Source organism: Suncus etruscus, chromosome 6 (genome assembly GCF_024139225.1).
Source record: "Suncus etruscus isolate mSunEtr1 chromosome 6, mSunEtr1.pri.cur, whole genome shotgun sequence".
In the NCBI taxonomy this organism is placed as follows: domain Eukaryota; kingdom Metazoa; phylum Chordata; class Mammalia; order Eulipotyphla; family Soricidae; genus Suncus; species Suncus etruscus.
In genome coordinates, this window is record NC_064853.1 from 57,183,461 (window position 1) to 57,207,254 (window position 23,794).

General features: G+C 34.5%; 1 protein-coding gene across 1 annotated transcript in view; it reads left to right on the plus strand.

The window, feature by feature from the left end:
- SLC2A2 (solute carrier family 2 member 2) overlaps positions 1 to 23,311 on the plus strand; it is a 45,511-nt gene extending 22,200 nt beyond the window's left edge. Inside the window, exons 5-12 of the mRNA XM_049775567.1 lie at positions 4,647 to 4,771; positions 9,886 to 10,001; positions 11,028 to 11,190; positions 12,585 to 12,772; positions 15,071 to 15,175; positions 21,602 to 21,703; positions 22,489 to 22,692; positions 22,968 to 23,311. Of these exons, the coding sequence (XP_049631524.1) occupies positions 4,647 to 4,771; positions 9,886 to 10,001; positions 11,028 to 11,190; positions 12,585 to 12,772; positions 15,071 to 15,175; positions 21,602 to 21,703; positions 22,489 to 22,692; positions 22,968 to 23,168 (1,204 nt within the window). The 3' untranslated portion in view covers positions 23,169 to 23,311. The remainder of the gene's footprint in view (positions 1 to 4,646; positions 4,772 to 9,885; positions 10,002 to 11,027; positions 11,191 to 12,584; positions 12,773 to 15,070; positions 15,176 to 21,601; positions 21,704 to 22,488; positions 22,693 to 22,967) is intronic.
- Positions 23,312 to 23,794: the final 483 nt, after the last annotated feature.

A 23,794-nucleotide genomic window follows, 5' to 3' on the forward strand; every position in this document is an offset into this window, starting at 1 on the left:
TTAATGGAAGAAGCAATTACAACAAAAATAAGATTATAAGATTGGCATGTATTTATTTCTAGATACTCAGTTCAATTTTTTGCCTTTGTAAGCTATAAAACCATTGAGAAAATATGATGCAGTTAAGTCAAGAACTCAATAGAGAAGCCAAGAGTAGAATTTCTAACATGAAGTATACTGCATCACATAGTTATTCCATTTCTCAGAAACACACTTTGTACTTTCTTTTAGTAGTATACTTAATAGACTTCAAGGTGGTTTCTGAGTTCCCAAGGAATACCCCTGGAGCCTGGCAGGAAGGGTCTGAGAAATGCAATTTAGTGCTGGGGACATCATGTCTATATTCTTTAATGTAATGATTTGGTGGGAGAAGCAGGGGGTACTGGGGTTTGAACTCAGGGCTTTTAGCATGTCAGGCATGCAATCCAACCAGTTAAGCTCTCTCCCTTGCCCTGGTTTTTAATTCTCTAATTAGAACTTGGCATTTAAATCAGTTAAGTCCTAAAGTTAAGTCAATACTTACAACCCCAAATTGTCCAGCATACTGTGCTAACAAGATCTAACTGCTACTGTTACTATCTCAAAATCTCAACTTGTCTTTCTGGTAAGGACCAGACAGTAGAGCAGGTAAGCATACAACCCACTCTCGTTCAATCCCTGGAATGTCATATGATGCCTAGGCATAACCAGGAGTGATCTTTGAGCACAGAGCCATGACGAAGTCCTGAGCTTTTCAAAGGTGACCCCACCTTTCTCCCCTTAGCCTATAAATAAGCAACTGATGACCTCACTTCTCTATTCTACCTTCCATACTCTCACTTCAATCCTTTTAGAAAATTTTTTTTAATTTTTAGAAGAAATTATTTTCTCTTCATATTTAATTTTTGTTTTTTAGTTTGTCTTTTAGTTTATGAATTGTTTTTCTAATGACAAGAATATAGGTACAGGGGTCGGTGTGATAGTACAGAAAGTATGGTGCTTGCCTTGCATACATCCAAACAAGGTTCAATCTCCCATCACTTCATATGGTCCCCTGAGCCCATTGGGGGTGATTCCTGAGCATACCATCAGAAATAACCCCTGAACTTACTAGTATGGCTCCAAAGTAAATATATATATACATACATATATAGAGATAGAATAAGAGGGGGAGAGTGAGAGAGAGAGAGAGAGAGAGAGAGAGAGAGAGAGAGAGAGAGAGAGAGAGAGAGAGAGAGAGAGAAACAGGTAAGACACTGAGCTGACACACAACCTACCCAGATTTGATTCCTAGGACTACATATGCTTTGCCAAGAAATTCCAGTGATTCCTAAGCATAAAGCCAGAAGTAAGCCCTGAGCTTACTGGTATACTGGGTATACCCAAAAACTATTATATATACTGGAAAATTTAGAAGCTACAAAAATATTTAAATATATGAATAAATAGATAATTCCATTATATATGTATATATTATGCTGCCTTAGCAGTTCTGAATTGGAATTTAACTTTTACAATTTCTAGCTAAATTATAGTTTAAAACTTATAATTTCTTCTTTAAATTATAATTTTATGTTCTGATTATTATAATTCTGATGATTTCTTGTACTGTTGCTTTTATATCTGCCTATACAATATGTTCTTAAATAAAATATAGTACAAAACCCAAATTTTACTTTTCTAATTTGGAAGGGTTTTTCCTCTATCAAAAATGGTGAATGGTCAGTTCCTCACATTTTTATTAATGTACTGGTTTCCAACTGAACTTTAAATCAAAACTTATGAACTATAGTTAATAAACTGATTTAATTATTTTAAATTGAAACATCACCTTAATTTGTACTGAATTAATTTAAATGGTAATTGGAACATTTCTGAATCATTTTAAATAATAAAGGAAAGCAACATTACAGTACAATTTAAAATAAGGTGCTTTTTTAGCAGCTACCAATGGAATTTACTTCTCATCCCTAACGAAAACCATGAAAGCCCACATTGACTCTCATTTACAGATGAGAATTTAACAGAAACAGTTATTTAACTCAAATCATGCTTTGCTATCCTTGTGCCAGAAACAGGATGCATATCTTCTCATTTTGTATTTATCAGCAGTGATTTTACCCCAAAACAATGTCAAGTGACTATTTATCAGATGAGTTATTGTAAACTAAAAGTGAAACATCTTCCAGCTATTAAGCAGAAAAATAGTCCTTTCTTAAAAATGACTGTAATGAGTGTCAAAGACTTAAAACAGGGGTTAAGGTGCTTGCTTTGCATACAACCAATACTCATTGAATCCCCTAAAAACTTATATAGTGGCCTGAGCACCTCCAGAAGTGATCCTGGATGTGATCAGGAGAGCTAGAAGTAAATTCTAAGCACTGCTAGATGGTGGCCCCAAATATCCCACCCCCAAGGTAAATGTAAAAATTAAGATAGTCATCAAATTATTAATTTCATTTCAAAATGAAGGTGGAAAAAGCCTCTCTTGTAACTGTGTTAGAAATGGCTGCTGTTTCATAGATTTGGGTTCTCTAAAAAGTCCTTACATAGGAAAAATAATAATAACTAACTCATGTCATTATTGTGATAATTAAGTGAATATAAATATAAAGTACAAAGCCTGAATTTACTTTGAGTAAGAAGATAAAATCTATGATCACAGGAATATTTAAAGCAATATTTTAAATACCTTAGAATATACTTCTAGTTCCTGAATTTATGCATTCCATGTATTTTTAGATTAATTATATGGCTGTTTCTGAGAAGAAACTTTTAATTTGTATAAAGTACTCCTGCTTCCATCAGTGGTAAGAAAGAGGGACTTTAGAGCAATTAAGAATCAGAAAAATTTTAGGCTATATCATGTAAAACTTTTTATTCTCACCCTCCTTTTATATAATTAACTCTTAGCAAGGAGAGTCAATTTCTTACAGTAAATTATTTGATTAGCCTGTCATTTGTCCCAGTTTAGCTAAGAAAGCACTTAAGTAACACCTTTGTTTGTTTTTTGAACTCTATTATTTTTTATCTTAGCAGTTCTTTTTGAGGGTTGTGAGAGAGTGATCCATTTCCTTGCCCTTTTCCAGCTTCCAGGAACTGCTTATAGTCCTTGTTTTGAGGCTCCTTCCTCCATTTTCATAGAGCATCATTCTCCTTTATAATTCTAATTTATTATCTTGTCACCTTCTATTTGCCTCCTCTCATCAGACTTGTAGTTATATAAGACCTACCTATATAATCCAGAAAAAAATGTACTACCTTTTTATTTCAACTTTATAATTTAATTACAACTATAATATTACTTTTGTGATTAAAAAAGTAACATATTTCAGGGCCGGAGAGATAGCACAGTGGTGTTTTCCATGCAAGCAGCTGATCCAGGACCTAAGGTGGTTGGTTGGAATCCCGGCGTCCCATATGGTCCCCTGTACCTGCCAGGAGCTATTTCTGAGCAGATAGCCAGGAGTAACCCCTGAGCACCACCGGTGTGCCCCCCCCCAAAAAAATGAATGAAAAAAGTAGCATATTTCTAGAATCTTCTGATTCGGGAAAAATTGTTCAGCCTCATATAATGTTATTGAGCAGTCATTACAGAAAAAAAGTTCCCTTTTTCAAAGATACAGCTCAGAAAAAGCTTACCTAATATAATTTAAAATATTGAAGTAGTGCAATGAAGATGCTTAGATTTGTGTACAAATATTTAAAAACCTGTCCACCCTAACTAATTATTCTACTGGTCTTATTGTCATCTACTGAACTTTAAATTCTTTTGTACCTCAGTTTTCTCATTTATAGAAATAAAAGTATCATGCATCTACAAAGTTGTCAATTTCTGAGTATACTTTTGGAAATCATACTTTTGCTACATGAACTTTATTATGTTTTACATTGATTGGCTATAATTCTTAGATTCTGGAAATATATTGGCATAGAATAGTAAAAATTAAACAGTGATACTTTCTTATGATATGGCTTTAATTAAAAGTATGCTTAACTTTCTCCCAAATAATTAATATTATATGTTTTGGGGTATCAGGGTACACTGGGCCACAGGTAACAGTGCTTAGGAACTATTCCTGGCTATCTCCTGATTCAGGAGATCATATAGTGCTAAAGGATCAACCCAGGGCTGGCTGCATGTAAGACATGTTACTATATCTCCATTTTCAAATAACTGATATTAAAAGAATTCACTTTAAAAGTTTATTTCATGTTCTACAACCACTATACCAAAAATATAAATGTACCAAAATATATAAATATAGGATGGTATAATTTGCAACTGTAGAACTAAATTTAACTATTACCTAGAAATTAAAACAGTCAACTTGTAAAAAACTGAGTTAACTAAAATGTTATCAGAATTGTTTATTTAAATACATTTATTATTTTCAATATTAAGTTATTTTAAAATAAAAATTATTTAAATAAAAATTAAAAATTATAGATAAATGGTCTTTATAAAAACCAGGTGCAAGATTATCTGACTCTTCATTATAAATATTATTTGCAATTAATGAGTTAATCTATAGAGACAACAATCACTATCATTTTCCTAAAAAATTAAAATAGTTGCTTAGATAAAAACTGCAGCATGCAATAAAACAAATAGTTCTATTAAGTTTTGATGCTTAAGTAATAATACTTGCTTTTAAAATTTTCAGAATCAAAGCCATGTTGATAGCAAACATTCTTTCATTAGCTGGAGCACTCTTGATGGGGTTTTCAAAATTGGGACCATCTCACATTCTTATCATTGCAGGAAGAGGCATATCAGGACTATACTGTGGTAAGTTTCTCTCCCCCACCTCTCTAACACACACACACACACACACACACACACACACACACACACACACATGCTTGAAATACCTTAACATGCATGAATAAAAAGGAATAGAAATGGCACAAAGCTGAGTCAGGGAAGCTGAGACCACTAACAAGGGATGGTAAAACAGTTACCTTGTGTGTAGTAATTTTTGGTCCTATGATTTCAAAAATATTATTTAACCTTTTTTTGTTTGGTTTTGGGTGCTAAGGGGTTACTCCTGGCTCTGCACTCAGAAATCACTCCTGGCAGGCTCAGGCGACCATATAGGATGCCAGAAATTGAACTGGGATCTGTCCTGTGTTGGCCTCGTGCAAGGCAAATGCCCTACGACTGTGCTATTTTTCCGGCCCTTATTTAACTATTTTAAATGAAGATATTAATATCAACCTTGTGGGTTGTACATAAATGTTGAACCTAGAACCTAACTACACATTAAGCTACCATTTATATTAGTTATTATCATTACTTGTGCCATGAAATAGTAGAGAAGACTGGGATCCTCAGAACTCCTAATGGGGCTAGCACATAATATCTCTTTCTTGGGAACGGAGTTATAGCATAGCAGTAGGGTGTTTGCCTTCCGTGTGCTTACCCAGAATAAACCTGAGTTCAATACTCAGCACCTCATATGGTTCCCCAAACCTGCCAGGTGCAAATTCTGTGTAAAGAGCCAGGAGTAACCCCAGAGCACCACTGGGTATGGCCCCAAAACAAAATCTCTTTCTCTGTGCGTGTATATGTCTCTTTTTCTCTGCCTCTCTGTCTGTCTCTGTCTCTGTCTCAGTCTCTACCTCCTCCTATCAGGAAAGACACTGCTCCCCAGATCTCTCCAGACTACATTTCACAATTCTGGTGGATTGTAGAGGTGGTTGTGTAAAATGTTAAAGTGATAGCAATCACAGGGAGAGAGAATCAGGCAGAAGCAGCTGGGTAAAATGTTCATAACAAAAGGATGTTGTCCCTTTGTGACCAACACATCTAAATAATCAAAGCCACAACTTCTTTGAAACATCTTTTCAAATATCTATTCAAAAGCAAATTTGGTGGGGCCAGAGCTTAAATTACAATGGTTAAGCTACCTGCCTTGCCAGCAGTCAGCCCCTAAAAATTCCTAGCATTACATATAATCCCTTCCAAACAACACCAGTGAACATAGAACCAGAAATAAGCCCTGTGCACCACTGGATCTGACCATTGTGAATCAATAAAAATAAATTAAAAGAGATCTTAGCATAAAGAAGATCACTCATTCTCTAAAATGGTCAAGTCCTTAGTTTTTCAATGCCAGAGAGGCCCAGATTTTTGGTGATTTTTGGCCTAGGTTTTAACCCATTATCTAAATCACCTTTCAAAGGACTGTTATCCATGGGGATGAAAGAGGAGAAATGAGACCATAAAATGGGGTCAGAAAGTATGTTTTTCCAATAAAACTGTATTGGCACTACAAACAATGACCTGGATTGTACAAGCTAGTTTGCCTGGAGCCTAGAGTTGGTCTTATGCCAAGAAACTTCAGGGGTAGGGTCTCCTTGTATTTAGGTCAAGGCTTTTCCTTTCCATGTGCCCCATATTTTGGTGGGCCTATGCAAACAATAATTGCCACTCTAACACCGTTTTTACTGTGCTCCTTTGACTCTAAACCTTAAAAAAAAAAAAAAAAAAAAAAAAAAAAAACTTAAACTTTTGAGGTTAGGGCCCGGAGAGATAGCACAGCAGCGTTTGCCTTGCAAGCAGCTGATCCAGGACCAAAGGTGGTTGGTTTGAATCCCAGTGTCCCATAGGGTCCCCTGTGCCTGCCAAGAGCTATTTCTGAGCAGACAGCCAGGAGTAACCCCTGAGCATTGCCGGGTGTGGCCCAGAAACCAAAAAAAAAAAAAAAAAACTTTTGAGGTTAACTTAAACTAATATGCACGTGCATGGAAATGTAAAAAACTACTATGCCTTTAAATTTTATGGCTTTAGATTGCTTTGTGTATCACTAAGAAATGTTATAATGTACTACAATCTGGGGTCTTGAGGGACAAAGTAATTGTACATGGGTTCTGTTTTATTTTTCTTAAGGTTCTTTTACTGTTAGTTCAAAATTAAGGTGTCAGCAGAGGGATTTCTTCTGAGAACTCTGATTTTGGGTGATTGTTCTTCCACTGTAACTTTACCTTGTCCTCTTTCTTTGCATCATTGTTCACATAATTAAAAATAAAAAATAAAAAAGAAAATATGTTTTTCCTTGCACAGGGAAAAATTACTTATTCCCATATGTCTTCAGTGATCAAAGAAAACAAAATCTAAATGCACATAAAATAATAATTTAAATGATTCATTAAATATATTTAATAATAAGACATAATTTAGAGATATACAGGCATACAGGGGAGGGGCCAACTGACAGGTGGAAAGAGTTTTGGACTCAGAGTGAATTACTATGACAGTCTTACTGTCTAATCTCAACAGTTTGCCTGCTCTGAACCTTAACTCATTTGCCTTTTAACTCTTCTAAGAATTACCTGTTTTCTCTTTTCTAATAGATAAGCAAATAATGGCATAATTCAAAAAGTCCAAATTATTATCTTTTGCTTCTCTTTTTATATTTAAAAAAAAGATGTAAAAAGGAAAGTCATGAAACATTTTTGTCAAAATTAAAAATAAATTTTATAAACATATTTTGGAACAATAAGTATTTCCAAGAAACTTGTACTCTGCAATAATTTTTAATAATTGTTTGGTTCTATTTTGAACACTGAAAAATCTAGATATTATGAAGACTACAATTGAATTCTCAAGCATTTGTTATCATGAACATTTTAGTTTATTTATTGTTATTATGGTATCATAGTAGATAGTACAAAAAGATAGTAAACACTAGACTAAAGCCAAATAAATTGATGTAGGGTGTACTTTTTATTTGTTTATGTTTTGATTTTCTTCTTTGGCCACACTGGCTGTGTTTAGGGTTTACTCTTGACTCTGTTCAGGGACCACTTCTTGTGATGTGCAGAAGGAATATGGGCAGCCAGAGTCTGAGCGTGGGTTGGCTGCACTCAAAGCAAGTGCTCTACCCACAGTCTTATTGCTCTTGTCAATGGTATTTTTCTCATTTAATGTCATATTTAAGATAAATAGACCATACATTATAGTTACATGTGAAAACTGACAGAAAATTAGTTGATTAATTGTGCAAATATGTCATGTGAGACATTTTTACGTTGTTAAAAATAATTTTATGTTATGTAAAAAATGTATACATAAATAATTTCCAAAATATCTTTACCCAAAGACCATCTATCTCTGCTTTATTGGCAATCTTTCTAAGAGGAAGCATTTTACAAGCTTGTTTCTTACATATTTAGAAAATAGCAGAGTTAGATAGAACAAAAGTTAAGGTATTTGCCTTGCACACAGCTGAACCTGGTTCAATATCTGGGACTGTATTTGGTCTCCCAAGCACTCCCAGGAGTGACCCCTGAGCACTAATGGATGAAAATAAATGCACATAAAAAAGGCCACAGAAAATGCCCAAGCATTGTTTTCATCTTTGTTATTAACTAGTTTCTGACCTTTGCAACTGATAGTCTCTGACCTTCTGATATACTCAGCAAATAACTGCATACTCTAATTAATATTACTGGTTATATCTTCATTTGAGAAAGTAATAAAAGACATAATCAAATAGTACTCTAATATACATACACACACACACACACACACACATATATATATATATATATACACACACACACACACACATATATATATATATATATATATACATATACATATAGCACAGAGGGTAGGGCATTTGCCTTGCTCACAGCCAACATGGGTTTAGTCCTCAGCATCCCATATGGACTAAGCCTTCCAGGAGTAATTTCTTTTTTTTCTTTTTCTTCTTCATTTTTTGTAATTTTATTTTATTGAAATCATTGTGATCTACAAAGTCCTTCATAGTTGAATTTCAGAATTTCAGATATACAGTGTGTCAGGGCCATTCCCACCAGCAGGTGAACCTCCCTCCCTCCACCAATGAACCCAGAGTGCATCCTATACCACTACCCTTTGCCCCCTGGCCTGCCAGTATAACTAGCCTATTTAAGTTTAGATTCTTTAAGTTTAGGTCTCTTGATGCCAATGTTGTTTACTCTGGTTTGGACATTTAGTTCTGAGTACAGAGCCAGAAATAGCTCCTGAGTGTTGCCAGGTATAGCCCAAAAATATACAAGAAAAATTATATTCCTTTAAGCACCAAAAGTCTTCATTCACAATCTTTTTGAAGGCTTGTAATTTGGACAGAATTCTACAGGAGAAGTGCTGTTCTGTTTGGAATAACTAGTACGTTTGGTGTAACCACTCTACACTTCCCCACATACCACTGTATGGTATATGATTTGGAAACACCCACACATTGTGGAAACTCACATAGAGATAGTTGTTCTCATGTTCATACTCACCAACACTACACTCTTAGTTAAATTGTTTCTCACTGCTCAAGTAACAAGCTTGTCTAGATATATTCTCATTTTCTTCAATCATGTGGTTCTAACTAGAGTAAAAATAATATCAAAGAATTCCTCAGTATCTTTTCTTGCGACACTAATAGTCTATGATGTAGCATATTATCAATATTAACATTTTAATTGTTACATTTTAGGTAATTTAACTGTATAAAATATTATAAATAGTTGTAATTTCTATGATCAGTCAGCTATTTTATTTGCATATCCAACTGAAACTAAATATAAGTCTAATCAATATATCTTTATATTATTTATAAAAATTGTATTTTAATTTAATTATTAAAATAAGCATGATATAATATAAAATGTGTGATATTATCCAATATTTAAAAATGTTATTAACATAAAATTTAATATATAAAACTCATATATAATTAATAATACATACTTTATTAAACTAATATATTAACAATATTTTTTGTTAAGCTGTATTAAATGGTTCTTCCTTCCAATAGACTTAGGGAAGACTTTCCATCAGGATATTGACTGTACTTAAATCAAATTATTGCTCTTGAGATAATCCTGACTGTACTTTAATATTTATGTTCATGTTTCACGCAGGGCTAATTTCAGGCTTGGTTCCAATGTACATTGGTGAAATTTCTCCAACCACACTCCGGGGTGCTCTTGGTGCTCTTCACCAGCTTGCCATTGTCACAGGCATTCTTATTAGTCAGGTAAAAAAATTACCATTTCTCTTCCTTTATCCAAGCTCTACTTGACTGAACTTTCTCACTGTTCACTATCACTGTAGACCATCATAAAAAGTTCTATGAGTGGTAGCAGAGGTATCTTAAAGACAAAAATCAAGGCTGTTAATATTGGCACTGAGTCAGAGTACAGTTAGTACGCTTATCTTGCATGTAGCCAACCAGCACTTGATCCCCAGAACCACATATAATCCTTTGGGCCCACCAGATGTGTTTCCTGAGTGCAGACTTTGAGCACTACCAGATATTTTCCAAAAACAAACGAAAAGCTAACATATTATTTCTCCTCATACCTCACAGAATGGGGTTAACAGTGACTGTAATCTGACAAACCAGGTCTCACTTCTAAAGTTATTCTAGAATTAAAGCTAAATAGAATTTGTTATACAGAATTTTAGCTTTTAAGAAACAGATATTTCAAGTTTTTTATTCTGCCTACATTTTCATTGTTCCAAGCATTTATCTGGAACTTTATCTGAAAATCAGGAGTTTTTGTCCAGCTGGTTCTAAGCTCCCTTACTAAACTGTAGTCTTAATGTGAGTTTTGGCTCCCAAGCTGTTGGCTATCCAAAAGGAAAATTGTGGTTGATTACAATAAATATCAGAAAGCAGGTTCTCAGAATAATTGTTGTAGCTATATTATCTCATTCTACTTAAGTTCTGGGTAATATAGAAAAAACATTTTCATGAAAGTGAGCTTTTAGTGTTGTGTTAGATTTAAGTGTTCCTCAAAATTCAGTTGACTCTCATTCTAGATGTCCAATCATGTTTAATGAAAATAAGATTAGGTAAATTTCTTGTAAAAATAAATGACCCCTAATTTAATCAAGGTAAGACACACTAATCATCATTTACTCTACCTTATGAATTCTTAAATCATAGTTGCCAGGAAGCACTATTTAACAAAGGTTTTTTTGTTTTGTTTTCAACAAATAGTTACAGAAGACAGTCAAAGGGTTACATAATACATATCATTATTCCCTGTCTCTTCAGATCGTTGGCCTTGACTTTATCCTGGGCAATCATGATTACTGGCCCATCCTGCTTGGTCTATCTGCTGTGCCAGCTGTCCTACAGTCTTTACTGCTCTTTTTCTGTCCAGAAAGCCCCAGGTATCTTTATATAAATTTACAAGAGGAAAAAAAAGCAAAGAAAAGTAAGTATCTGGGCAAATTCACTTTCTTTTTTATTTTTTGAAAACAATAGATAATGAAAACCACTGTTGTACTGTTACTTGAAAATTTTACAAGTGAATCAGTGATTATATCTGATAAAATGTGCAATATCACTTTGATATGATTTGCTATATGCTATAGACACCCATAAACATTTTCAAATACAAGGAAGTTCATGTGCAAGGTTCAGAGCTTTATTAGAGCTTTATGCTTCTTTGATAAATGAGGATCCTAGCTTTCTTTGTGATGAGCTATTTTTAACTCAAGAAAATACATTAAGTCGATTTCATTTAAGGAAACAGGTTTCAACACTCATCTATTAGGTCCATACAGAACTAGAGTTAGGTATCATTATCATAATAAAAATAGTTATTTTTTTAATATGAGTTGTGTTATTTAACATAGTCTGAGGTGCTGGGGCAATAGCTCAAAGTTAAGTTCGCATGTCATCTTTACTGGGACCTAAATTTAGTCATTGGTACTGTGTGTTTTCCACCTGCAGTGACACCAGGCATAGGACCGGAGGTCCCTAAATAGTGCGAGGTATAGCCCTCATGACTCTCAGCATCAAGAGAATTTGAAGGAGCACCACTTTACTGTAGCATTAAACCCAAGCACTGAATGCCTTGGTCGGTTGGCTGAGGATCACTGGGAGTGGTCCCAGGCCTTCTGAGTATTTAAAGTATATTAAAATAAAATATAGTGTGGAAAAAATCGCAAAATATTTTAGCAAAATTGAAAATAAATACTATAAACATAGTTTATAGCTAAAACCTAAAGTTTAGGTCTGGGAGCCAGAGACACAGGAGTGTAAGCCACCTCATCATGTCTGATCCCTAGCACCACATATGATAGCTGAGCACTTTCAGAAGTCACTTCTGAACACAAAACCAGAAGTCTTGAGAACAGACTGGTATGGTCCAGATTTAGTATGGTCCAAATCTGCCTTTCTCCCCCACTGTAATAAATTCTGTCTGTTCCTACTCCAAACATTAAATTGCTTTTTTATTTACAAAATAATGCCCAGAGACAATAGAGATGCGGGCAGGAAGGACCAGCTCACAATATGAAGCTCACCACGAAGAGTGGTGAGCAGTTAGGGAAATAACTACACTAACAACTATCATTACTATCTTAATGAGTAAGAGAAGTACAATGCCTGTCTCTAATACAGGCTGGGGTTTAGAAGAAGGGGGTGGGAATTGGTGGTGGGAATGTTGCACTGGTGGGGGGGGGTTCTGTTCATCACTAAAACACAACTACAATCATGCTTGTAATCATGGTGCTTAAATAAAGATTTAAAACATATCTGATTGTACCTAGTCTCTTGTAACTTTTATTTAGCATTCTATTTATTTGATCATCTTTGGGACAGGCTTGAAAAGGCTAAGAGGGAATGTGGATATCAGCAAAGACATCACCGAGATGAGAAGAGAAAGAGACGAAGCAGCAAAGGAACAGGAAGTCTCCATATATCAGCTCTTTACTACTTCCGATTACCAACAGCCTACTCTAGTAGCATTGATGCTACACATGGCTCAGCAATTTTCCGGAATCAATGGGGTAAGTTTAAGAATAACCCTTATGACCAAGACCAAACAGTTGTAAGATCACTAAGTAGTAAGCTAGGCACAGAGGGGACCACTCATTCCAGCAGCCCGGGGGGGGGGGGGGTGGGGGGGGTGGGGGGTGGGGCAGGGGAGGGGGAGGTTATGGGAGGCATGATGGGAACAGAAGTGGAGGGTGAACAATTCGGTGATGGGAATTCCCCTGATTCAATGTTAATATGTACCTAAAATATTACTGTGAACGATATGTAAGCTACTATGATTAAAATAAAAATGTATATTATTAAAAAAAGAATAACTTATGATGAAAGTGAATTGAGGTAAAGAAAGGAATGTAAGTAGCTAAAAAACCGAAAATATAGATTAGATTATACATCTGACTACTACAAATATATTGAATGTGTTTACTTTGTTTTGACTTAGCTGCTTTCTAAATTAGACTTGTAAGTTTTAAGAATATCAATAGCAATGAACTATATTAAGATAAAGATAAAAGACAAAAATCTTAATAAATGTGAAGAGAAAAAGGAAAATTGTTACACATGCACACACATGAAAAACTGCAACCAAATCATAAAGGTGCTTCTAGAGTAGAAACACAAATTCAGGAATTTTGATGGCCTCTACAAATATTCCTTGGTTCCCCTTTATTTATTGAAATGCACCAGGTAGCCAGATATAAAACTTACTTTTGTATTTAGTTACATGATAAATAAAATTTTTGCTCTTCAAGTAGCTTTTACCCTATGGGGAGGAATAGCATCCAATATAAACATAGCATAAACTGATTCGTATTTGTGAATGGGAATAATAGGTAAGACTTTATTGTAAAACAGACTATTAAATTCATGTTTAGACTTTGACCTGAAATCTTTCCATCATGCAGACCAAAAATGTTCTATTGGATTTATCTACTAGAAGAAAATGTTAAGCATTTTTAAAGTAATTAATTAAAATCAGCCTCCACTGCAGTTTAAAATGTAATTTGGACTTCCTCTACAATGAGTCAATCCCAGACTCACAAGGGACACCTTGAAAGTGATTGAACGGGGCCCGGAGAGATAGCACAGCGGTGCTTGCCTTGTAAGCAGCCGATACAGAACCTAAGGTTGTTGGTTGGAATCCCAGTGTCCCTTATGGTCCCCCGTGCCTGCCAGGAGCTATTTCTGAGCAGACAGCCAGGAGTAACCCTTGAGCACCGCCGGGTGTGACCCAAAAACCAAAAAAAAAAAAAAAAAAAAGAAAGTGATTGAATGGTTGAACAGAGTCTTGAGGGAGGCAAAAATATAATGCCATATAAGTTGAACCAAAAGGTGAACTGAGCCTCTCTTGTCCAGCTGAACATTGCTACACTGCCCTCCAGTCTTCCTTTAAGGGTTTTTAATGTTTATTTTTTATGTAATACTACATTTTCCTAAAATTCAGACACCAAAAATTTGTCACCTGACTCGTCTCTGCCATATACCCAAGAGCACAATCTGTAATTTCTCTGGACTTTTCTTATTTCACCTTTATCCTACTGCCTGACTTAGAGTCATCCTGGAAATGCTGAACCTAGTTCTGTTAGGAAGCTTAAATATGGGGGCGTGCACTGTGTGTGCATTGGACAGTCCTATGCCACTCTTCTACCATACACAGCTGCATAGCTTGATAGCATCCCTATCTCCAAGTAGATGTACCTAGAATAGAGCATGACAACTAAGGAAATGATGACTGATATTTAGAGAATGGCAAAGTAACTGGAGAGTATAAAAAAAAAATTCCTAAACCACAACTAAATAATACAGGCTATTTTAAAAATTGTAAACTAACTTTACTCTCTACTTTACTACTACTAACATCACTCTCTACTGAGTGAAGATCTTTAGACTTAATGCAATACGAACCAGAACTCTCATACACACTTAGAAGAGTTCAAATTGACCCACTAATTTTGAAAAACCAAAAAAAAATGAATAATTAAGTTTTTAAGTAAAAAAAATGAAAATCTTTGAAGATGACTAATGTTTTTAGGGAGTTCTAAGGACTATAATTTCACAGAAAACAAAACAAAATTTGAAAGGATGGAAGGCATGCTGTGTTTGTGGGTGCTCCTGGTTCAATACCTAATCCTACCTGGTCCCCTGGCACTATTAGGCATAACCCTCAGAACATACTTGGAATAGCTTCTGAGCAACACTCTATATTGCATCCATACAAAGCAAAACTAAAAACAAGCAACCTAAGGTATTTCTTATTTTAAAACTGCAAATACTAGGCTTATTTATTAAGTAAAACTGTTGTTCTTTTGCAGATCTTTTACTACTCAACCAGCATTTTTCAAACAGCTGGAGTCAGTCAACCTGTTTATGCAACCATTGGAGTTGGTGTTGTCAATACACTATTCACTGTTTTCTCTGTAAGTAAATAAACTGAATAAATATTTAATTTCTTTTCAGTCCAGAAATGGAAGTAAATGAAAATGATATAATCTAAAAGTTATCAATGGCCAAATATCTATATATATGTGGAATCAAGTGGATTGTGAGAAGAATCACAAATCATACCTTTGGTATATTGTGGGTTAAGTTCCAGATCATTGCAACAAAGCAAGTATCGCAAGATAGGCTAAAAATAGTTTTTAGCTTCCCAGGGCATAGAAGTTGCATTTATGCTATATTGTAGTCTCTTAAATATGCTGCAACATTGTGTAGTAAAAACAATAAACATGCTTTTACTTTAAATTCTTTAATCTTTTTAAAAATTCTAGAAATATTTTGCTAATCTGGGGATGGAGAGATAGTACAGCAGGTAGGATGCTTGTCTTGTATGATCCTCGGCATGTCATATGGTTCATTAGCCTACTAACAGTGATTCCTGAGGCAGAGCTAGAAGTAAGCACACAGATGGGTGTACCTCTCCCAAAATATTCTAGCAATCATCTGAATCTCAGTCATTAAAAACCTTTTTTCCAGTGGAGGATTGTGTCTTGATGTTAATGCCTGCTCACTTAACAGAATAATGGCATTCAAATGTTGGGATGGGTGTAATAAATTAATATAGGAAAACAATGAAGCTGATAAAAACGATGGACTCAAATCTTCCTCCTTCCCACTGGAACATTGGTGATGAGAAGGTTGCACTGGTGAAGGCAGGTGTTCTTTATGACTGAAACCAAACTACAGTCATATTTGTAATCAGGATGTTTAAATAAACTATTAAAAAAAGATGGACTGGTAAGATCATGCAAAGGGTTGGAGTACATGTTTTGCATGAAGGAGGCTTTATTCAATCCTTGGCACCAAATGATCCTTTAATAATGCTATAAGTGATCTTTTAATACTGAACCAGAAATAATACCTGAACACAAGCTGGGATGTGAACCAAAAAAAAAACAATGAAGTTTTCTGATTAATTGACAATTTTACAGCTTTTTTCTATAACATGTGAAGCTGTATGATAACATATTATCTACAATAAAACTTCTGTAGGCTTGAAACTTCTTTTAAAATTGAAGTCAATTTTCTCTCTCCTGCTACTTCTTCTCAACTAAGTTTTATAATATCTTAAAAATGTTAATGTCATTTCAACTACGGTCACAGCATCTATATGAGTAGTAGGTTACATCTCAATAAATTACTTTCTTTGGACCACAGGGATAGCACAGGAGATAAGGCACTTGCTTTGCAGGTGAGCAATCCCAGTTTGAGTCACCAGCACCTTTCTTGAGCTGTTCCAGGGGGTCTCTTATAAGCCTAGAGCTAAGTTATAGCTGCTAAGGACTACAGGGTATGACCCAAACACATCATCATCAAATAACTTTCTTAACTTAATCATAAAAACTAATTTATCATCTATTATTAAAGATTTTTAATAAAATTTTCATGCCTTCAGATTCCACTTCTTCTGATTCTATTTCTATCTCATCAGCAATCGCTTTATCCACTGAAGTCTTAAATCCTTAAAGGTCATACATGAACATTGTAATCAGTTTCTTCCAAACTTCTGCTAATGTTGATACATTGATCTCTTCCTATGAATTAAAAACATCCTTAATGACATCTAGATGATTATTCCTTCCTCGGTTTTCAATTTTCTTTATCTATATTGATCAGAGAAATTCAGCAGAAGTCTATGGCAGCTACAGCTTTATGAAATGTTTCTTTTATATTGTTTTAATGACTTTATTGGATATACAATAATTTTCACAAATATATCAGCTACTGAACTTTTTCTTCTTTCTTTTTCTTCTCTTCCATTTTATTTTTTAGTTTTTCTTTTTACTCTCTATTTTTCAATAACTTTGCTTTCCCTTATCTTGAAACAAATGTATCATGATCAGTTATGTCAACTATGTGATGCATTTTCTTTATTTTTTATATAATAATTTTTATTTTGACCCAAGTGGATTACAAACCATTCACAAAATGTGTTTCTTAATAAAGTTTGGAAGTTGAAATCACTCTATAGGTTTCAAAATTCTCTGAAGACAGCAGGCACGAAAACAACATTAATTTTGTCAAACTCTATCAGAGTTCTTAGGTGACTAGGTGTGTAACTGAAGCAAAAACAAAAACAAACAAAAAAACCTGTTAATAATGACGTTAGAGGACTTTATTTTGTGAAATCTCTTATGCGGCCCTGCCTCACCTCGACTTTGGTTCCTGCGGCCCCTAGGTAAATTGAGTTTGAGACCCCTGTCTTAATGAAAGTCAACTTTGAAGCTTCAAATCTAAGCAGTGATTTTCCCTTTCTTGCTATGAAAGTCATACATGCTGACACTGGTTTGATCTCTAATTCAAACTTCTTCCATATCAACAATAAGACTTTCACTTTCTGGGGACCTGAGTGATAGTAGAGTGGGTTAGGTGCTTGCCTTGCATGTATACAATTTTAGTTTGATCCCCAACACCACATTTGGTCTCCAGAGTCCCACCAGAAATGATTTCTGAGCACAGAGCCAGAAATAAGTCCTTAGCTAAACTTTCATAACTTAGCTCTGTTAGATACTAAAACACTGTTTACACTGTTTGGTACTAGAAATTTGGTTTTCAATATATATTCACTTTTGATAGATTTCCTTACTGATTTAAATCACATCTAGCTTTTTATTAATAGTGAACAGAAATTAAGGATCTTTCTTTCACATGATCACTTAGGGACCAATGTAGGATAATTAATTACACTAGTCTCCATATCTTATCACAAAAACTAGGGAATCCCAAGGGGAGAGGAAGAAAGTTAGAAGTACTATTAACAGAACAATAAGAACATAGGCATTTTGATATCAGAGCAATAGTACAGGGTTTAAGGCACTGGCTTAATTCTATCCCCAAACCTTCATATAGTCTCCCAAGCATTTATTGATCAAAATTTCCATCTTAGGTAGGCATAGCTAGTGGCACCTGAACATAATCACAGAAATAACTTCAAAGATCATGTATCACAGACCACTACCACAGCAGATGTTATTTTAAACTAAAAAGTTTCAAATATTGCAAGAATTATGAGAATGTGACATGAAGACATGAACTGAGCACATGCTACTGGAAAATTGCTACCAAAGGACTTGAAAGATGCAGACATGCCACAAACTTCCAAGCTGTAAAAGGAAAAAACAAATAGTGATATATGAAAAGCACTGCAAGGCAAAGCACAATAAAAGAAGGCATGCTTGTAAGTAAACAATCAGCTACTCTGCTGGTTTCAAGCTAATTGAATAGCTGTTCTCCCATATGCTGCAATGCCATGTAGTCACTCATTTTTTAATCAATCATTCGAGGAGCACAGATGATTTTGCATTTGTCTAGGTACCTGTGTTACTTTTCTTTTGTTGTCCTTAGGCACTTAGGACTGTCTCACATCTTGTCATTTCTATCCATATTGAGTCATCTACCTAAATTCCTCTCTTTCCATATTTGAAATTCTGATTTTATTCTGAACCTTTGGAGAGCACATTATTTAGAGAACAGACAGGTTCTCATTAATAGTTACCAGATTCATTATTGAAGTTAAACAAAACAGTTAAACTGTGATTCCTATGAAATTATGTCATTCGACTGATGTTCTAGCTGACTCATAAGAAGGCCATGACTTCTGGTGCTGCATAAAGGTATATAGGAAACTATGAAAGGAAAGAGAAGTGTTATAACATAAAATGTAACTCTTATTTTTGAATTTTTAAAAAGCCAATATTATACATTTTTGAAATTAATTTTTTCAATCAAGGGTGAGAGATCATATTTTCTTAAAACCAATTACCTTGAGAAAGCTCAAAGAGCTAGAGCACAGGCTTTGCAAATAAGAATCTATGAGTACCCAGAACTGCATGGTCCCCCAGGAATAAAAAAAAAAAAAGACCAATTACATGATGTTGAATATTTATAACTTAATCAACTACTTGAAGTAATCAAAAACAAAACTTCCTAAGTTGTGTAATTCACTTTATAATGGTAAATGGACTTTTTTTAATTTGTTAATTCAGACTATTTAAAAAGCATATACTTTGCAATTTTGATCAAATGCTTTTTTTAGTATATTTGGTGTTTGAGGTTATTTGGTGGGGGGGAGTTGGTACACGGATTTTAAACTTTTACCCTAGGTGGTCAATAAATTACAGCCTTGCTACCTAGATCAAAAGGCATGCTTGTTCAGACCACATTAGGCAGTGCTGGACTTTGGAAAGAGGTGAAAGTACAGAAAACAAGGGAACATAATGCTTGTACAAACAAAAAGGACACACTAAATCAATGAAGTCCTGAACTGGAGTGTTGTCTTATGGCCTATTCATAATCTTTTCCTTTTGAGATAATATATCTTACAAATATGACTTTAATAAATTTTCTAATGTTGAAAATATGATTAAAAATATATGTATAATAGTTAAGTAAAGCATGGGGTGATAGACTGAATATCTCAAACTCTAAGATTTCCTTATAAATAAACTACTATAGAATTTATCATTTTTCTATTTCCTTCCTCAGGTCATTGGAATTACAGTTGCTTTGAGTCAATGTCTTGATTATTTTCAACTTATCTTTTTTTTTAAAAAAATCTGTTTCTGTGGAAGATTCTGATCAATTAACATAATAAAAATCATCTACAATAATTTATATAATAAGTCTTCCAGGGTTATAGATAACATTTAAAGTATTTAATTAAATTTGATTTTTGAAAATTTGTTTTAAGTTTAAAATGTTATTTAATAATAAGTCTTTCAATTAACCAATTTCTAGTCTCCAAATTAACCAAAATTACTAAATTTCATGTTTTGTTGCAAATAATGACATGTAAACAGATATGTTTTCTTATTAACGTTCACCAATTTGGAAGATAAATCTTCTTATTTCTCTTCCTAAATAAGCATTTTGGAATAGAGAGACTTCCCTGACTGAATTAAATTCCACATTACAGTTTCTATGCTGTTAAATCCCACCTTTTATTTTTTCTTTCGTACTAACTGTTTGATAGAGGGGCCCTGTAATTATGAGAAAACTAATAAAGAAATATGGAAAATATTAAAACAACTTTAACTAGAGGAGAGTCAGAGTCTCACATACTTCAAGTGAGCATTGAGGATCCAAGTGACACCCTGATGAGGAAAAAAGATAAGGGCTGTCTGGTCAGACAGACAAAGCAATCAATAGAACTATTTTGCCTTATGTCACATATTTCTCTGTGCTCATCAGGCCTCAAATAGGACATTTGACTCAACTTTAAATTGTGTGGTTTTAGAATTTGCTATAATGTTCAGAAACTGAAGAAACAGATGTGGTAAAAATTATTCTTGAAAAAATCTTTCTGTTTTCTGGCTCACAACAGAGTGTAAGGAAGTCAATTTTGCAAGTCACAATGATAGCATAAAAGTATAAAATTTTTATGAGCTAAAGAAAGGGGATTTGATATTTTTCTCAACAATTGGATATGGGATATTTGCTTATCACTCTGAAGTTATTTGAAACAAATATATAAACCCTCTAAAGACAAAGTGTTTTTATTGTAGGTAAAATGTTTCCAAGATCTTTTCAGAACCAGAACTCTAATACTATTAAGTTCAAAGGCTATTAATTTTTTATAGATTTTGGATCCTAGAAAAATTATTTACTAGGCTAAAAATTGGGACAGCTCCCTATCTGTGATTTAACAAGCTTGGCAGTTGGACAAGGCTTCAAAGATCATGCATTCTAACCAACCAACTCTGTTCTTTGTTAATTGTAATAACATATCTCTTGAATTAGAAAAGTACTTTGACCTTTTGCCTCAAGTAGAAAGTTCACTTTCAGAACAGGTACATTTGGACCCACTAGAGAAAGGCAGTCCTATTTTGATAAAATGATCAAATTCTACATGTTGTTAAATGAGTGTTCATAATTTAATTTTATTAGCAATGAGACCATTTCATGAAAATAATTGAGATCTCAACAGCTATTTCAAGTTTCTTCAGTTCATAAACCTCTATGCATATAACTTAGGATAATCATAGAAAGATAAATTAATATAATAAATGCAAATCATACTTTTAATGTATAGAACGTCTATTACCTAACATAAAAATTGTACATCCAAGTATTACATGTAAAGTAATCACTGTAAAATGGTGGTAACACTACAGATAATATCACTGGAGTAGAATATTTGAATCTAAATGAAATAGGCATATACTCATTGTTTCTGTTTACCTAGACAAGCTCTGCCACCTAGGACTTGAGTCAATTTCACATTTAAATTTCACATCTATAAAGTGGGACACAGAAACAATCTTATCCAGCTATGGAAATTCAAAATGAATTCTTGAACAGGAAAAATTATTAAAAGATAAAGTCAATATTTTTAATTTTTTCCCTAGGTATTCCTAGTGGAGAAGGCAGGCCGACGTTCTCTGTTTTTAATTGGGATGAGTGGAATGTTTGTCTGTGCCATCTTCATGTCAGTGGGACTTGTGCTACTGGTGAGTTGAGTGCCTATATGGAAAGTATGAGGTACCATAAGATAGCACTCTCGTGCTCCAAATTAAAGTGATTTGTGTGCCAAAAACATATATAAGTGACTTATGTTTGAAAGCTGGAGTACCAGTAAATATTATAGTGGAGAAATAAACAGATAAAGAATACTTTCTAAACACTGGACAATCAGCAAGTAAACTGTACTTGGATCTCTCCAATCCAGTACCTGAATCTCTCCAATCTAGTACCTTCATCTCCTATTTCACAGGATGCCATGCATATGCTTAGCAACCTTGCTTTCAGTAGTAGCAAAAGTTACCTGGATTCTTGCCTTCCTCAAGAAAGGAGTAGCTAACTATGTGTCACATAAACTCTATAGAATTTTCTCTTATTGTATACAAGACTTAAGAATAGGTCTATCTGGGGCCTGGAGAGATAGCACAGCGGCGTTTGCCTTGCAAGCAGCCAATCCAGGACCAAAGGTGGTTGGTTCAAATCCCGATGTCCCATATGGTCCCCCGTGCCTGCCAGGAGCTATTTCTGAGCAGACAGCAAGGAGTAACCCCTCAGCACTGCCAGGTGTGACCCCCCCCCAAAAAAAATAGTAGGTCTATCTAGAACAAACTTGTCTCTCCAACTACAATAACTTGTACATAATGACATAAAAATCAGAGAAAAAATTCATCACCTCTGAAGTCAATAAAATATATTTAAAGAAGTAGTCAGTGACTTCACTTTCATAATTTTTCCCTTCCTTAAGAATAAATTTGTTGTTTATTTTTTTCTTTAGGATAAATTTTCTTGGATGAGTTATGTGAGCATGCTAGCCATTTTCCTCTTTGTCAGCTTCTTTGAAATTGGACCAGGGCCTATCCCCTGGTTCATGGTGGCAGAATTTTTCAGTCAAGGACCACGCCCTGCTGCCTTGGCATTAGCTGCCTTCTGCAACTGGACCTGCAACTTCATCGTAGCTTTGTGTTTCCCTTACATTGCGGTAAGGACCTTCATTTTTTGGGGGGAGGCTGTTGAGCCACACCCTACATCCTCTGCACTCAGGAATTACTCCTGGTAAGCTCAGGGGACTATATGAGATGCTCCTGGCAAGCTCAAAGAACTATATTAGATGCTGGGGTTCAAACTCAGGTCGTTTGTGTAAAAGACAAACAATGCTCTTCTGGCTATCACTCAAATACCAACCCTCATCTTTTAATAGTTACTCAACCAGAGGACCAAGCTGCTGTTAACTGGAGCTCTATTTTCCCATTGCAGGACTTCTGTGGACCCTATGTGTTTTTTCTCTTCGCTGGAGTACTCCTGGCCTTTACGCTGTTCACCTTTTTTAAAGTTCCAGAAACCAAAGGAAAGTCCTTTGAGGAAATTGCAGCAGAATTCCACAAAAAAAGAAGCTCAGCTCCCAAAGCAAAATCTGCTGTGGAAATGAAATTCCTTGGTGCTACAGATGCTGTGTAAAGAAGACCTTTTGGACATAAACAGAAACAGGAATGAAGCTGCCTTGTTTTTAGTGACAGTTCTTTTAACAATGGTAATCCATATGTTGAATTAGTTACCAAAGAGCTTTTCTGGGTTCTGATCATAAAGGTCATCAAGTATTACCAAATATTTTCTTACATGAGAGAATCTATTTCTGAGGCTAAGACTCAGTAATGTAGAATATCAAAAGGTCTAACACATTTGGCTCATTGCATGTTCTGTTGTACCATTAATAGTCTTATTTTTTAATAACGAAGTTTAACTAAAATTTAACTATTTCAATGTGTTGTTTATTTAGTAGTGAGGTTCCTGTTAAAATTGCTAACTTTTCCCTTTGTTCCACTAAGCTCTTTTGTATGGGTTAGAATTTGTATTGTTTAGATGCAACTTTATTAGTTTGTTTTCCTGCATTTTTGTGCAGATGGCTTTTCATATATTAAATATGTTCATTTTTAAAATATCTGATCTAAATAGGCTTATAAAACTTTGCAATACTCAAGAAAAAATGTTTTTTTGTTTTGTGAACAAATTGTTTTGAAATACTAAACACATAAAAAAGGGTTTAGCACATATGACATCAGATAATATTACCATTTATTATAAAC